This window comes from Papilio machaon, chromosome 2, assembly GCF_912999745.1.
Source record: "Papilio machaon chromosome 2, ilPapMach1.1, whole genome shotgun sequence".
NCBI classification, from domain to species: domain Eukaryota; kingdom Metazoa; phylum Arthropoda; class Insecta; order Lepidoptera; family Papilionidae; genus Papilio; species Papilio machaon.
Genome location: NC_059987.1, coordinates 7,236,961 through 7,251,887, shown reverse-complemented (window position 1 = coordinate 7,251,887; position 14,927 = coordinate 7,236,961). Strand labels below are relative to the sequence as shown.

At 35.9% G+C, this 14,927-nt stretch overlaps 1 protein-coding gene across 2 annotated transcripts in view; it reads right to left on the bottom strand.

Annotated features, from left to right (window-relative positions):
- LOC106714439 (arfGAP with SH3 domain, ANK repeat and PH domain-containing protein) overlaps positions 1–14,927 on the bottom strand; it is a 39,345-nt gene that overhangs the window by 4,040 nt on the left and 20,378 nt on the right. For both annotated transcript variants that reach the window (XM_014507489.2, XM_045685165.1), the window contains exons 4-10: positions 12,866–13,120; positions 6,056–6,301; positions 4,222–4,483; positions 2,981–3,223; positions 2,344–2,566; positions 1,735–1,915; positions 986–1,267 (exon numbers count right to left, since the gene is read on the bottom strand). In XM_014507489.2, coding sequence (XP_014362975.2) covers positions 986–1,267; positions 1,735–1,915; positions 2,344–2,566; positions 2,981–3,223; positions 4,222–4,483; positions 6,056–6,301; positions 12,866–13,120 — 1,692 coding nt within the window. The remainder of the gene's footprint in view (positions 1–985; positions 1,268–1,734; positions 1,916–2,343; positions 2,567–2,980; positions 3,224–4,221; positions 4,484–6,055; positions 6,302–12,865; positions 13,121–14,927) is intronic.

Here is a 14,927-nt window from a genome sequence, read left to right as displayed (position 1 = left end):
GTACGGAAACGCATTACATAAGAAAGAAAAATTCCTCATTGCCCACTCCCAGATAGTATCAAACTAATTTACCGCTTTTTAATCATTTTTTACTCAAAAAAAAAAAATGGGCGAAAAGTAAGTTAAAATCTGATTTTAAAATATAACTATTTTACATGCGAAAGTTAAAATGGATGGATGAAAGGATGTTTGTAAGAAGATATCTCTAGAACGGCTCAACTCAACGAAAAAATTGGCACCGATGTAGAACATAGTCTGGAAGAACACTTTTAAGTTTTTTTTAATTGCGTGCGGACGGAGTCGCTGACGACAGCTAGTATTCTATAGATGTAAAAATAATTTTATTTCCTTTAAAATAAATTTCTAGAAGCATATTCTAACACGTGAATTACAACAGGCTTTTGAACCTTAATACGCACTCAAAAGACTTTATCGTGTTAATGAAGTCGGTTATCCTTATTGCTCGTTCCAACGGACTAAAGTCTTAGCGACCATTTTAATTAATTAAGCCGTAAAGTTAAGGAGCGTTTACTTGGGAGAAGCAAGTTTTTAATAAAAAAATTAAAGGAATTAGGGAAAGGAAAGAACTTCTGAAATATAAATAATGTTTTAGAAGTTAAACAGTAACAGCCATTTTTGGTGTAAATTAGATATACGCGTACATTTCTTCGTGACAGAATCTTACTAATATTATAAATGTGAAAGTTTAGATGGATGTAAGTTTGAAGGTATCTCCTAAACGGATCAACGGATCTTGATGAAATTTGACACAGCAGTAGAACTTAGTCCGGAAGACGTAAGCTAATTATTGTATATTTTTATTCCGCGCGGACGGAGTCGCGGGCGATACCTAGTTGTAAAACATATGTCCTTCAAATTATTAAAAGGTTAGAGGTAAAAAAAAAATAATTGGTTAAGACAATTTCTAAATTAATCTGTGCCACAAATGAACCATTTGCCACCATATGTTATGAAAGAATCTTACCAACTCCTGACAAGCGAGATGGCCCAACTGGCGCGCCAACATGAGCGGGGTCCTGCCGCTGTTGTCCCTGAGGGTGACGTCGGCGCCGGCCTTCAGCAGCAGCTTCATGGGTTCAGTTCTGTCAAACATGGCGCACAAGTGCAGCGCCGTCATACCGGACGTCGTCGCCTTGTCTAACAGCTGCGACCCGCCATTCTGTATCAGAAAGTCTACTATGTGTAGACAGGATCCGTCGCCGAGCTCACGGGATATCGCTAGATGGAGGGCTGTTTCTCCACCGTCCTGAAATTACAACATTAATTGTATAGCGTTTTGTTTAATTTACAAATCTAGCAAACTATTTATGCTGCTCTATAATGTAAGCATTTAGAACAAATTTGTATATATTTGTGCAATCTAATATATAAAATTCTCGTGTCACAGTTTTCGTTCCCGTACTCCTCCGAAACGGCTTGACCGATTCTCATGAAATTTTGTGAGCATATTGAGTAGGTCTGAGAATCGGACAACATCTATTTTTCATTTTTTTTTAACTGCACGCGGACGGAGTCGCGGGTGACAGCTAGTATTTATATAACAATTTGTTTTCATACCCATTAAAAGTGTGTAATGTGATTACTTGCCTCTAGTAAAAGTGTGTAGTAATTTTGTCTTTAGTAATAGTGTGTAATAAAATCATTGTTCACAGTAAGAGTATGTAAAAAGTGTATTATCGGCAGTGAGAGTGTGTAATGCTTTGTGTTTCGTACCGAGCACGGCAGCGGTGCGGCAAGATCTGCCCCCTCCGCGTACGCCTGCAGCAGATTGTGCAGCTGAGCGTTGTTGACTGCGTGCTGCACCTCCGACAGTCTTTCTGCGGCGTCGCGGCAAGTGCGCAGCGCCCACACGCGGTACACGTACTTCTCACGTATGAAACGTAACCGCTCCTCCCTTACACATTAATATAACACATTCAAGTCATAATTACACAGAATATTATCAAAAGTGTGTAATTTGCAATAGTTAATTACGTGTTACACAATAATGCCACAATAAACTAACAACCCGCTTGGAATTAACTAATAACTTAGATGAAAAATCTTACTAATATTATGAATGCATATGTTTAGATGGATGGATGGACGTTTGTTTGAAGGTATGTCTGAAACGACTCAATGCATCTTGACGAAATTTGGCACAGATATAAAACATAGCCTGGAAAAACACAATCTACTAATTACGTTTTTTTTTACTCTGCGCGGACGGAGTCGCTGACGACAGCTAGTAATAGGTATTTTGAAAATATTTTCTTTGTATAATTAGTACACAATTACACAAGTTTTACACAAGTGTAGTATAATATTGCATGTAGTTCTCACATGGTACTTTCCGGCGTTAACTTGTCGCGTTCATCGAGCGTGTTCTCCATGACGTCATTGAAGAGCTGGTTGCCCATGTGGCGCGCCAGCAGCAGCTGCGCCGTGCTCAGCTTGTCCAGTGTGAGCGACTGGATGCGCGAGATGTGTACCCCCAGCTCGCGGTGACTTCCAGAACATTCTATGCATACTATTATACCGAAGTTTGTCGATAGCCACGTAGGATCTGAAAGCATGAGGGAAAATATTACAATAATTTAATTCCTTGACTTTTTATTTAATGTACGATATGAACGGAATAGGTATTTTTACATACAATGTTTTACTCGTCATTTAATACGTAAGATCAAACAGTGATACAAAGTTAATTTATGAAACTCTATCTCGTTACTTCACGGCACATTGAAATCCAATCGATTTAGCTCCGAATCCCTCTGCCCTTTTCCGTACGACGGGTGGGCACAGTTTGTTTATATGTACATTTATCTCTATCAGCCATCATATCTGAAATCAAACCCTTTTAATACATATCCTTTCGTCACATAATTCATCCTTCATTCTTCGGCCTTTCCCGAGTCTTCCCGTTCAGTAATGAATGAATGAATCTAGTTCCGAAATACCGAGCTTTATGTTTAGTTACCATTAGTGGAGCCGCAGTCAGCACACACGTGGTTGCCGGGCAACGAGCGCACTGCTCGTATGATGGCGCGCTGCAGGTCGACCAGAGAGTGCCTCTCCCCGTCCGTCTCACCGCCGCCCCCGCCCTCACCCGCCTGCTGGTGGAACTCCCGTAGCAGCGCGCCCTCCTTACAATTCACCAGTACTGATGTCCACGCGCGCTGCTCGTTCTCATCGTCCGCTTGGAAATGGTATGTGCGATTGTCTGGAATATAATACATCTAATAAAAAAAACACTAGTGTCATCTACCTTTTTCATGCTAGCATTACTCGGGTATTTCCCGTTTGGGTTATCGGCTCACCGATCCACAAAGAGCATTCATAGGATAACCGTCCATAATCCGTTATATATTGAAATTCAATATTAACAAAACGTAGTTAAAACTCTATTATTTACTAATGTAATGAAATGAAACAAACATATAGCCTATAGCTTATATGAAATGATGTATTTACATTTTATTGCGGGACTAATGAACTTATCTATCGTTCGAATCGGAAAGATAATCCAACTTAAATAGCTTAGAAGAGAGTTAACGTCACACATCCACATAAACTCCACGCCTACTCAATTACAACACTTAATCCAATCAACTGTAGTGCCTATCGCCTAAGGCAAATTTAAATGGATTAGTTACGAGGCATCCGAAGTCTACTTAGAACTTACAAAAAAGGATGCTGATAACGAAAAACCAATTCGCAAGACCAAGTTTGTTCCGGGTAATCTCCGAAACGGCTGGACCGATTTTGCCACGACTTTGACTGGAAGATAGCTGATGCACGCACGAATATTATAGGCGACTTTCAATTCTGCGCAAACGCAGTCGCGGGTGACCGCTACTAAATAAATAAATCTTTGCAGTTAAAATCTGTAGTCTTCCTTTCAGGGTTTTTAAAGATATACAAAATATGAGAAAAATTTAATTGTATGAAGTATTTCAGCATTAAATTGGCTATTCTCTAGCGTGATGCTGTTACACGTTACGGCATGTTGGACATTAATTGCATCACACGATTACACTATAATTATACGATTTAATTACGCGCTAAAGTGGACATGATTACTAATTTGTTCTAATATCATTCAGCGTACTCATTTGTATCGGTATTACCATTTCTCTAGTGATTTATTTATTCGTGTTGATGTACCGGATTTATCTGAATGAATAGATAATAGAAATTTTAAGCGACTATGATACTTACAAGAGACTAGATCGAACGCCCTCTTGTCATCGGAGGCGACTTTAATCTGGCAGGTGAGCAAGTTAACTCTCGCTGGTGGTTTGTTCTCATCCGCGTGGAATATATCTAGGTAACCCTCGGCGGCTACTCTGCAGCGTCGCTTCTGCCACACGCGGCGCACCTTGCCTTCCGACTTCTTTAACAAATACCCACTCCGCGTCACACCGTGCTGTTTGTCACCTTGAAGCTGGTGCAATGAATATCCTCCCACTGATGATGTCACCTGGATACAAAAAATATCGTTCAACTACTCTGTGTCGTTTAAGATTGGTCGACACAACGGGTTTTGTACTTTCACGCCATTCTATTGCCAGATGTTTCAAGAGTCACTTTTTGTTCATCCCATCCTTCAAGCATTCTGTACATATTTTCTTTACAACTTTTTTTACGTCAAAGATTTTTTTTCATATTTATGATAAGCGATTTTAAAAAGGCGCCCGTCGGAGTGGAATGGAGCTAGATGTATGAATAATGAGCACTTGATGTGTTCAAAATCCATATATGTAAGATATTTAAATATATTTTATTAATTAAGATATACATATTTTGTTTCTGTTTGAAAATAAGATATTTTTTATAGCAAATTCTAAAAAAAACTATGGTGATCAAACCTAAAATGTGACCTATTTAAAAAGGAACCGTATCACTTATAAATCAGAAGTCATTCATCACAGAAGTGACCACAGACTAGTTAGAAAGCTTTCCCATAGTCAAAAATTTAAATATTTAAATGAATAATAGTCGTGCTCAGTCAGCAGAGTTTTTCATGAATTTGTCATGAAAAACTGTAGCTCTACATTAAGCAAATTAAAATAGATCAGAACGTAATTGCTATTTTCGCGAGCTGTATACGTGAACAATAAAAAACATTATCCATTAACGCTCTGTAATCACTCGAATTGGAATACGAAGTTATTTTTGTCGCGGCAGCACTGAACGATAAATTTCGTCGGTACGCATATAAATTTATGCTAATGGTTATTAAAAATATTTAGTTAAAGTTATCACATTTTTCAATAAACAAAAGTGGTATTAAAAATAACACACGTAAGCATATAATAAAATATTTTTTCAATTAAATTGAATAATATAATTGTTTGCCGTACACTTATCGTCAATGGTATTACTAAAAATTACATTCATCACTTGATAACACTATCCTAATTAACTCAAAAAATACCTAATCTACTAAAATGTTAAACGGAAATGTATTTGTTAGTATAAAGTATCAATTTAAAACAAGGCCGTGAGAATGTTTTGTTAAATTGAATTAACTCTGAGTTGTGAATTTACTTAATAGCATGTAATAGTAATAATTGAATTAAAAACCCTTAGATTAGGTAAAACGAGGTTATTACGGGTAAATAATACATCAAACATAGTTAACTTTAATTCTAAAAATAGTTTTGTTTTTTTTACATTGGTTACTTTAATACTCGCAAACAATTGCTTATTATAGGAACATATAAACGACAATATAATTGTACCAAGCAGAATATTTGAACTTGTGAATGTGAATTCGGTTAAACTGAACACTTGAAAAATAATACACATGACAGGATAACGAAAATAAAAATTCGTATCATGTTTTATCTCAGACTATCTAGTTTGTCGTAATTTGTATCTATTACAAAATTCGTATGAAGTTTGTGCAAGTAGCGTTGTAGCGCGCGGTAGATGTTTTTTATTAAAGTGTCCTGAAAGGCCACGGTACCTTAGTCGAGAAGGCCTAATCAAGAAACTGCTATTGACGGTCTAATATTGATTAAATTATTTTAAAGTATAAATGAGTAACCTCTCTGTCAGGCGGTGCCGCCGCTCGCAACATGTTCCTGAGCTCAAGCAAACCCCGACGCTCGTCGTCTTGCTGCTGTCGGATTCGTTGCAGTTGGGAACTGAGGTCGGCCACGTACACGCCGAAGTGTTCAATCGTCTTCAGCCCATCCTGGAAGTAGTTCGTCTGCGCGTGGTAATATTCCACAAGGTGCTGTAATAACTCGATACCCTTCTTCGTCTTTATCTCGTTGAATTTTATCAGGTACTAAAACAAACAACAATTATTCGCTTATTTATTATTTACAAACAAAACCGCTCGGTAAATACCGACTGCAACTGCGACAAGGATGTTAAAAGATGTGTGATGCAATTTAGGTTATAGGTTAAACGAAATTAGAAAACCGAAACTGACAGAACATATTATGATATGACATAACATTTGTGCAATAGTCGCGAAAACTTATGAAACTCACTTTAATAAGGTATTTATGCTGAATTGAACTGCACCAATTATTCAAACTCAATAAATGTTTCGATAAATATTATATGCTTGCTGATTTCTAGTCTATTTTTTTAACTTTCTTTGGCGTTTTAGGATCACTGCACCATTCTACATACACAATATATAACTTTAAAAAGTTGTCTTGTACACTATAAATGGCACTCGATTATTTATAATACTATACATGAATTAGAATAATATTTCATATAAATGCACTTATTGTTTTACACGCAAATCACTTAATACCGTATAAATCTAGAGGTCAATCCCGAAGGAGCGGGATGAGAGCGCGCGTGATTCGTACTGTGGGAGCGTACACCGCACATTACACGGTGTCCTTCCGCGAGTTAAATTTACTCGCTATGACGCACGAACACGCGCGACCATGCTATGCCGAATCCAGATTTGTCTCGGCTTGTGCAATAACAATAATAATAAAGACGGATCGCGACCTTGCACAACTCTGTTGGCGACTCGCCGGCTCAACTCTCGCGACAACGTATTACTTATGTTCTTTACATGTGTGTGCGTGTAGTTCCTTTGTTAATGTGTGATTTTGATACAAACAAATACAAAAACTATGTTCGCAAACATTAACTTTTTAGCGATGATAGTGTGTGAAAGATGAATACGTAATTTTTGTATCTTCAAACTTAAATATTTTTAACGCAGTTATCTAGAAGATGCGTATTTATTTGTCGTATTGGGTTAATTCTTCCGGAAGGGACGAAGATGTGTTTCAACACTCGCTCGCATAAGCGCCGTGGTCGTGGATCGTCGAACAAATAGCTGGGGCCTGGTAGCGACAAACGACATCAAGACAAAGGGCCGGCAGCCGCCCTGCGTGAACAAGGCCGGTCGATGACTTGTCGCGCGCCGCGACACCGGACCAAACACTTCCACCTTTCTTATTTCACACCATTTTGTTTACGATTGCTGAAGAAGTAATAAATCCGCGAAACAGTAACAAAATATTATGAATTTGTGTCAATAATACTATTAAGTTACTCTATAAAAAAACATACCTAAGTGGATCGAATTGGAGACTTGTCAAAATGAATGGCGACTACTCCAATGAAAGAACGCTAAATAAATAATTCATGCCTTAAAGCGCAACTAATTGCCCTAATAATAGTTATAGTACAGCTTAAAATATTATCGATTTATAGTTCAACAACATTTAGTATATTCTATTATCAAATCCAATTCAGGTCAGCGCCAAATTAGAGCAGACTGTATGAAAACAGCATTAAATCAATACAAAGTTAGGTGAACTGAGTGAATTGATCGTGTGGTCTGACAATGGCAACTCTGAAGTGGCCAAGCTCAGCGGAATGTGCACGACACAATAGTCTGTCAAGTATGCTTTATTATGCTTATGATGATGTATGGAACGATCTCAACTCGCTTCTACAGATATTGAGTGCCTAAACAGCGGAATGGAAAATTATGGAAATCCTAATAAGACAAGAGTACGTGAGTGAGCTACGTGACATGGAAACTGTGAAAAATACAACAATATTGGGTTTGGTTTAAACAAACTCCCTAGATCAATAAATTCTGTATAATCATCTTTATTAGTACAGTATCTTCCTGGTAGATAGTTTTAGGAAGACACACAGTTGCGTTGTTTTCTATTTTTACTGTATTAATGTATAATTTTATTAACTATAATTCCATAATGGAAACAAATTCCAAGTCCTAAATATATTTTACTTTACATTATATAGCTTTAATTGAAACGTGTTCGTGCAACATTTTGTCGTTGTAAAATAAATTACTGCGGAGTTTTCATTCCTTTACGTTGGCTTTATAGTGCCTTTGCGAATTGAATAGAAATTCTATTAACATTTTGAATAACTATTGAGTCCGGGTCTGAGCGATGGATAACGGCCGGGTTCAGTAAATACGCGAAACCTGAATTCAATTCTAGTGTACATACCTACTTTATTGTAGTACATCTTACTTATATTACAAATGAGAAAGTTTGGATGTATGGATGGATGTATATTTGTTAAAAGGTATTTCTATAACGGCTCCACAGATCTCGATGAAATTTGGCATAGATGAATAACATAGTCTGGAAGAACACATAGGCAACAATTAAGTTTTTCTTTAATAATGTGCGGACGGAGTTGCGGGCGACGGCTAGTTATTGAAAGTATATTCATTATTTAAGAACACGTCATATATTTATCAGTAATTAATAAGCGTCATTCATTTTGCCTCCGACTTAATTAAATTTTTCAGTTAAATTGTCAAACAGTAACGTAATTTTAAAGAGCAATTGCAAAAATTTACGTCTCGTCATCAATGCTGTAGGCGGAACAATCAATGTATGTAGGTCGATTGCGCAACCAATTCGCGTACATTCATTATCAATATACATATGTCACGGGTAAATTGTTTATACCGCCCGTTTGTAATTTGCCCAGAAAGAAAAATTTGTAAGACTCGCTCAATTGACACATCGAACGAATTCATTAATAAAGTGATATGTTAGTCCACAATTGGCCACACAAAATGACAACCAATAAAGAATTCAACTAGGCAAATTACCGAGGGGCAGCGTATACGATTTGCTGAAGACATAGGTACATATAAATTAATAACAAGTATCAAATGTTTAGTTATTTGGCATAACAGATAGATCGTTCCGAAGCCAAGCTCGTGCCAGTCGATAGTTTTTGCCAAGCGAGACGAATTATCTTAGTTATTATCAGTATTCAGTACAAGGCAACCCTGTGAGGTTTAGGCACCTGCCAGATTAATCTTACAAATTTGACAGTCTAATTGCAACCGCACCACAAATGCATTAAATATTTTTATGCTAAAAATATCTTTAAATAACTACAAAGGTTAAAAAAAATTAACTCGCAAGTTACCATTTTTACATTTTCTATTTATATTAAACTAGCTTTTACCCGCGACTCCGTCCGCGCGGAATAAAAAAAAAATAGAAAATGGGGTAAAGATTATCCTATGTCCTTTTCCTGGTCCTAAGCTACCTGCCCACCAATTTTCAGTCAAATCGATTCAGCCGTTCTTGAGTTATAAATGGCGTAACTAACACAACTTTCTTTTATATATATAGATAAGATAAAAATAATATTACATCAATTTATTAATAACTAGCTGTCGCCCGCAACACCGTCCGCGTGGAATTAAAAAAAAAACATAATAAGTAGCCTATGTGGTCACCCAGACTGTGATCTACATTTATGCCAAATTTCATCGAGATCCATTGAGTCGTTCTGGAGATACCTTCAAATAAACATCCATCCATCCAAACATTCGCATTTATAATATAAGTAAGATATAACAAGTAAGACGGCAAGAAGTAAGATAATAAATGGAAAGGTAAAATAGTTTCAAATAAACAATACTGAATGGAATACAAAAGAAAACAAAATTTTATCGCAATAACTCAAATAGCAACACGTATAAATGTAAATACCACAATTCTTTCTCCGACGAAACATGTTACTGTATCATAACTGGCAGATAGTTAGCAGTCCGCAATTGGCACGGCATCTATCATTTGGCGTCACAACACTAACATAGTCAGCATTTCGCACACATTATAAAAATAACTGTAAACGTAATTTCATTGTCAACGCACTTGCGACCCAAAGCGTTTTGTTACGGTCACTGGAAAGAGAACGTTTGCAAAGAAAATTTACAGTTCTAAATAACATATTTGGACATAAAGAACAACTGAACGGTAAGATTGAAATATAACCATACAATTCACCAAAAAAACTATTAAGTTCTACTCCTATTGGAGCAGCTAATGGTTGTAAATTGCTCCTTGTCGGACAAATGGATTCAACTCTTACCAAGTACATACATACTGTGTATATTCTTCTTTGAATTAGCCACGTTTATATCGCGTGTCCGATTAAGCGTGACGTTTTTACATCACTTTTGTTGTACAATAGTTCGGCACAAATAACGGTATAACCTCCCGTTCTAAGAAGGTCAACGCAATAACAAAGACTCTCATGTTCATTTAGCTATAAAAAGCGTACCTGGCTAAATTATGCAAAAGATAATGGATAATCTTATCTCTTATCAATTAAAGCTGTACATGCACTTATATAGCACTTATATGATTATAATATGTACTTGAGATTTCCTAAATTATCATATCATGTGTGTACACTTGTACTAAAAAGCCGAAACATTCCTATTTAAATTTTTATCCTCTAAACTATTTTGTATCTACAATAACCTTTAAGAAGTTAGTTAGTACAATAATAAAGTGCAACAAGTAAACAGACAATAAATGAATTCATATTCCACTTCCATCAGATTCAGGTCTTTCTTGTCATAAAAATAGAACGAGCTTTCAACTTCCATTCACCTATATACCAAACATCGTCGTATAGGATTTTATGTGTGTGTTCGTGAATGGTGCTTTTGTAATTAGTGTTGCGTCCGACAAATGAGTAAGAGGTGCGCGATACGCTGGAGGACCGACAAGTGCAATTGTGAGGTCGGTCATTCACTCAACCCGCACGCGGCGCATATAAATATTTGATACAGTTACGTAAGCAATGAATACATTTATCGTTCGAGAAACAATATCACCGACGAACGAACACATCACAGGCATAAAATAAACAAAGATAAACTTGAAAGTACTCGGTGATGTTATGTTTTAACGCTCGCCAAATTCTCCGGACGTGTCCTTTTTTGTAGAACATACCACGAGGAGAATCCTTTGATGTCATTGCCAGTCTTTAAATTACAATGCTGTTTGTTGAGACGATTGAAGATCTTTAGACGCAAATTTATTTATTTATTTTAAAGAAAATACTTTTATTCAATGCTTGAATTTATTAAGTAACGACCACATAAATATTTGTTTCTGAATTACAATATCATGCAGACTTTTTACAAATTTTAATATGATTTAAATAAAAGAAAACTTACGGCTATATTATTTTTTAATTTATTTAAATTTTAACTAAAAAAATAATAATTTAGAGGAGGCTGTAAACGTGATATTTGCAGCTTTATTAAGTTACCGCTAACCGGAATACTTATTGCTACCCCAGGGCGTCCTTAGAGCGGAGATTTATTTACGTGGTGCGGAACTGGATTTGTTGTCGGGGGATGAACTGCATAGATATCAATTAAACATGCAACCGCAAGCCGAATTTAATTGTTATTTCACAGCAACTTGAAAGTACATTAATGAAGATCTTGGAATACGTATAGGATTTATATTTTATGATTTTTCTAGAAATTGAGTTAAGAGGTACTTCACTTCTAGATGATTCAAGCTATCTTTCACAAACCGTACTTGTACGCATTAACATAAAACGGAATAAATTAACATTGCGATGTTCTAAATCGTCGCTATATATTTAACTAAGAATAGAATCTTACGAGCATTAGACGGTGAGGTTGAGAGCGGTTCTAGATTTACAGACGATAAAACATTAAACGTTGAGTTCATTTCACAGAGCGGTCCCTCCATTTGTTACTGCTATTGGATATTCATTTTATAGCTACAGGATCACTTGTGAATATAAAGGCTTAACATATTTTAGCTTAGTATTGTAAAGCTGCGATTGGAATAATGCCAGGCGTTCATAATTTAAAAGCTTTAAAGCGTAGAAAATTTAAATCATATTATGAACGTAGAAACTGTGTAAGTTTTACGAGAAATTAATGGATGCTTGTGACTCAGAACAATGATAATCTATTTTAACGAGATACATTTTTAACAGAAGTGCAAAGAAATATTAATTGTAAGAACGGTGATGATAATTTATGAGTTAATTTAAAATGTCTACACTACATAGGTAAAGATGACTCATAGACAGTATACGATATTAAAAACGTGTAAGATACAAGAGAACAAAATGCAACAAATTTAATTTACTAAAAGTTACAATAACAAAAAGGTACGACTAGTTACCACGTATTTTTATCGTAAAACACAGTAAATGAGCTCTAATAAAATCTCCCGATACTCCGAGGTTTTACGTTCTACCGTAAATTGCTTTTAGAATGCACCAGAGAGCTTCGTATCGGGTTTGAAAAACAAACTCAACGCTGTAGTATTTTCAAAGATAATTTAATAATATATAAAATCAGGTCTGTACCGAGTTTCGAGAAAAATATCATTACACGATATGGGATAAACTACAATCGTAAACATTCGTTGTATCAATTTGGTCATGAAACCGTGCATTACGTTTTTTTACAGATTTTTTAAGAACTAAGTATGAATAAGTTCAACTGTGTAAACTTTGACGCTCATTAAGTTTGGAGATATATTCTCTCTACTGCCAGTGAATCTAGAATTCTTACCTCGCACATTTGCAATTGAAACAATCTTCTTTCTTTCTCCATTTCATCAGCTATTTCGGCCGGTGTTACTTCTGTTCTTATAAGACCGGCTTCTTTCGCCTGTGATTTCTTTTCCTTCTCAATTTTCAGGTACTTGGACTCGTAGTCTTTGGAAGCTTTATCGAATGGCCTTTTTAGATCACCCTTGACACCTCTGAGATCACCTTTCAATAGACTATCCACTGGGAACATGACTATATTGTTTATATTCTGCATCTGCGAACAAAGATAATATTATTAAATTAGAAATAAAACAATAAGTTTCCAAGGTTTCGTATATAAATGCCATATGATCAATTTCCTCCTTAATTGACCTTCACCTAAATCGAGTCAGTAAATCGCAAAAATAAATATGCTCGGGAGAATCCTGAGTTCTCCGTATACGAGAGTCTAATATTGTGAATTAACATGAACATGACTACTTGAAATCGTCAATTAATTATTAATATCCTTAAAAGTATTGTCCATTTACTTTACATGCAATTTGCGATGTTTTTATAATTATCAATTTTATTTTGCATACTATCTTCTATTCAACCGTAACCATATTTTAGAATGCATTGTTGGTATTAAACGTGATCTAGCGATATTTGCTTCTACGCGACACAATTTGTTGCTTTACCTTACTGCATAATTTTGATAAACGTTCCGTTTCATTCGTGTGTAATCGCTCTGCCCGACCGAGCATCTAACATCGCAAACTGAATAGCAAAGCCGGTTGAGTAAGCTTATTGTGCTTATTACATACATACCTAAGCATAGAGTACCTACTGCGAGCCTAGAATCTAAGGGGATTAGGCAATAATGTCAAATAATCTCATTGAGTTATTACCATTTACCTGAAAACATTACTACTTTTCGTGATCGCTAAATGTTATGGAGCGGTCCAACGGCGCGAGAGATCAAGGTCATAAAGGTCGGGTTTAAGGTTTTTATGCAATTATTAACGTTTCACCCACCCGGCATCGACTCGCCTCACGACCGCCGTCTTGATTCTCAAGTCAGTTTATAGTACTCGGATACGATTTGATGGCATAAGAGTAAATTTTAATAACTACGTCCTCCTCAAATAGGTTAAAAAACAACTACTATAAAAACATGTACAATAAATAATCATTTATATGGTAGAGAATATTACATGTTTACGTAATGGCAGGAAAATACATCGTATTACATATAAAGTTTCATATAATGTTTGTTTAGTGAAGTCAATGAAGTGTGTGCAGTGCACGTTTGACAAACGAGGCCCGGAAGGGCACGACACAAAGGGTTCATCTACGCCTCGCAACCCGACCCTCGCTACTGGACGTTAAACGACGTGCTAATTATCCACACCAACATAAGGAAATTGTTGCCATCATTAAAATTATTATCACTTCCTAGGGAATTAAATTTAATATTCCTTACTTATCAAGCTTTATGACGCCCACAACTTCTTCCGAGTAGAATTCAGAAAAAATTAAGTTAGAACCCATTGCTATTCCAGGCTGTTATCAATCTCTTCAAATTTCATACAGATCCGTTAAACCATTCTAGAGTTACGTAGCAAGAAACATCTATAACCTAACTAACCTGACCTAAACATTCAAATTTTTTAATTCTATTCGCTTATAATTTGCTGTTCTACTACTAATCCAGACATGTTTTTATCATACGAACACAACGTACCTATTTTACGTTTCGTATATACGTATATTGGCCAAACGCCGCATTGTGCACTTGCGTGACATATCACGAGTAGCAGTGTCCTCGTATGGAAAGGCGCTTATTGCGAACAGAACGAAACAAATGCACATAACAGCTCTATGTATGTACATTTTATATACCGCAACGTACAAATTTTCTATACCTAGATGAAAAGCCGAAAGCTTTACAATAGTGCGAGACAAATCGTTTGAATAGTACAAGGAAATTCCAAAATGTACTCATAGATACAGGTATTAAGGATAACATAAAAATAAAATACAATTTTTTTATATATGTTATTTTATATACGGCTTTCATTTTTTTGTATTTTATAATT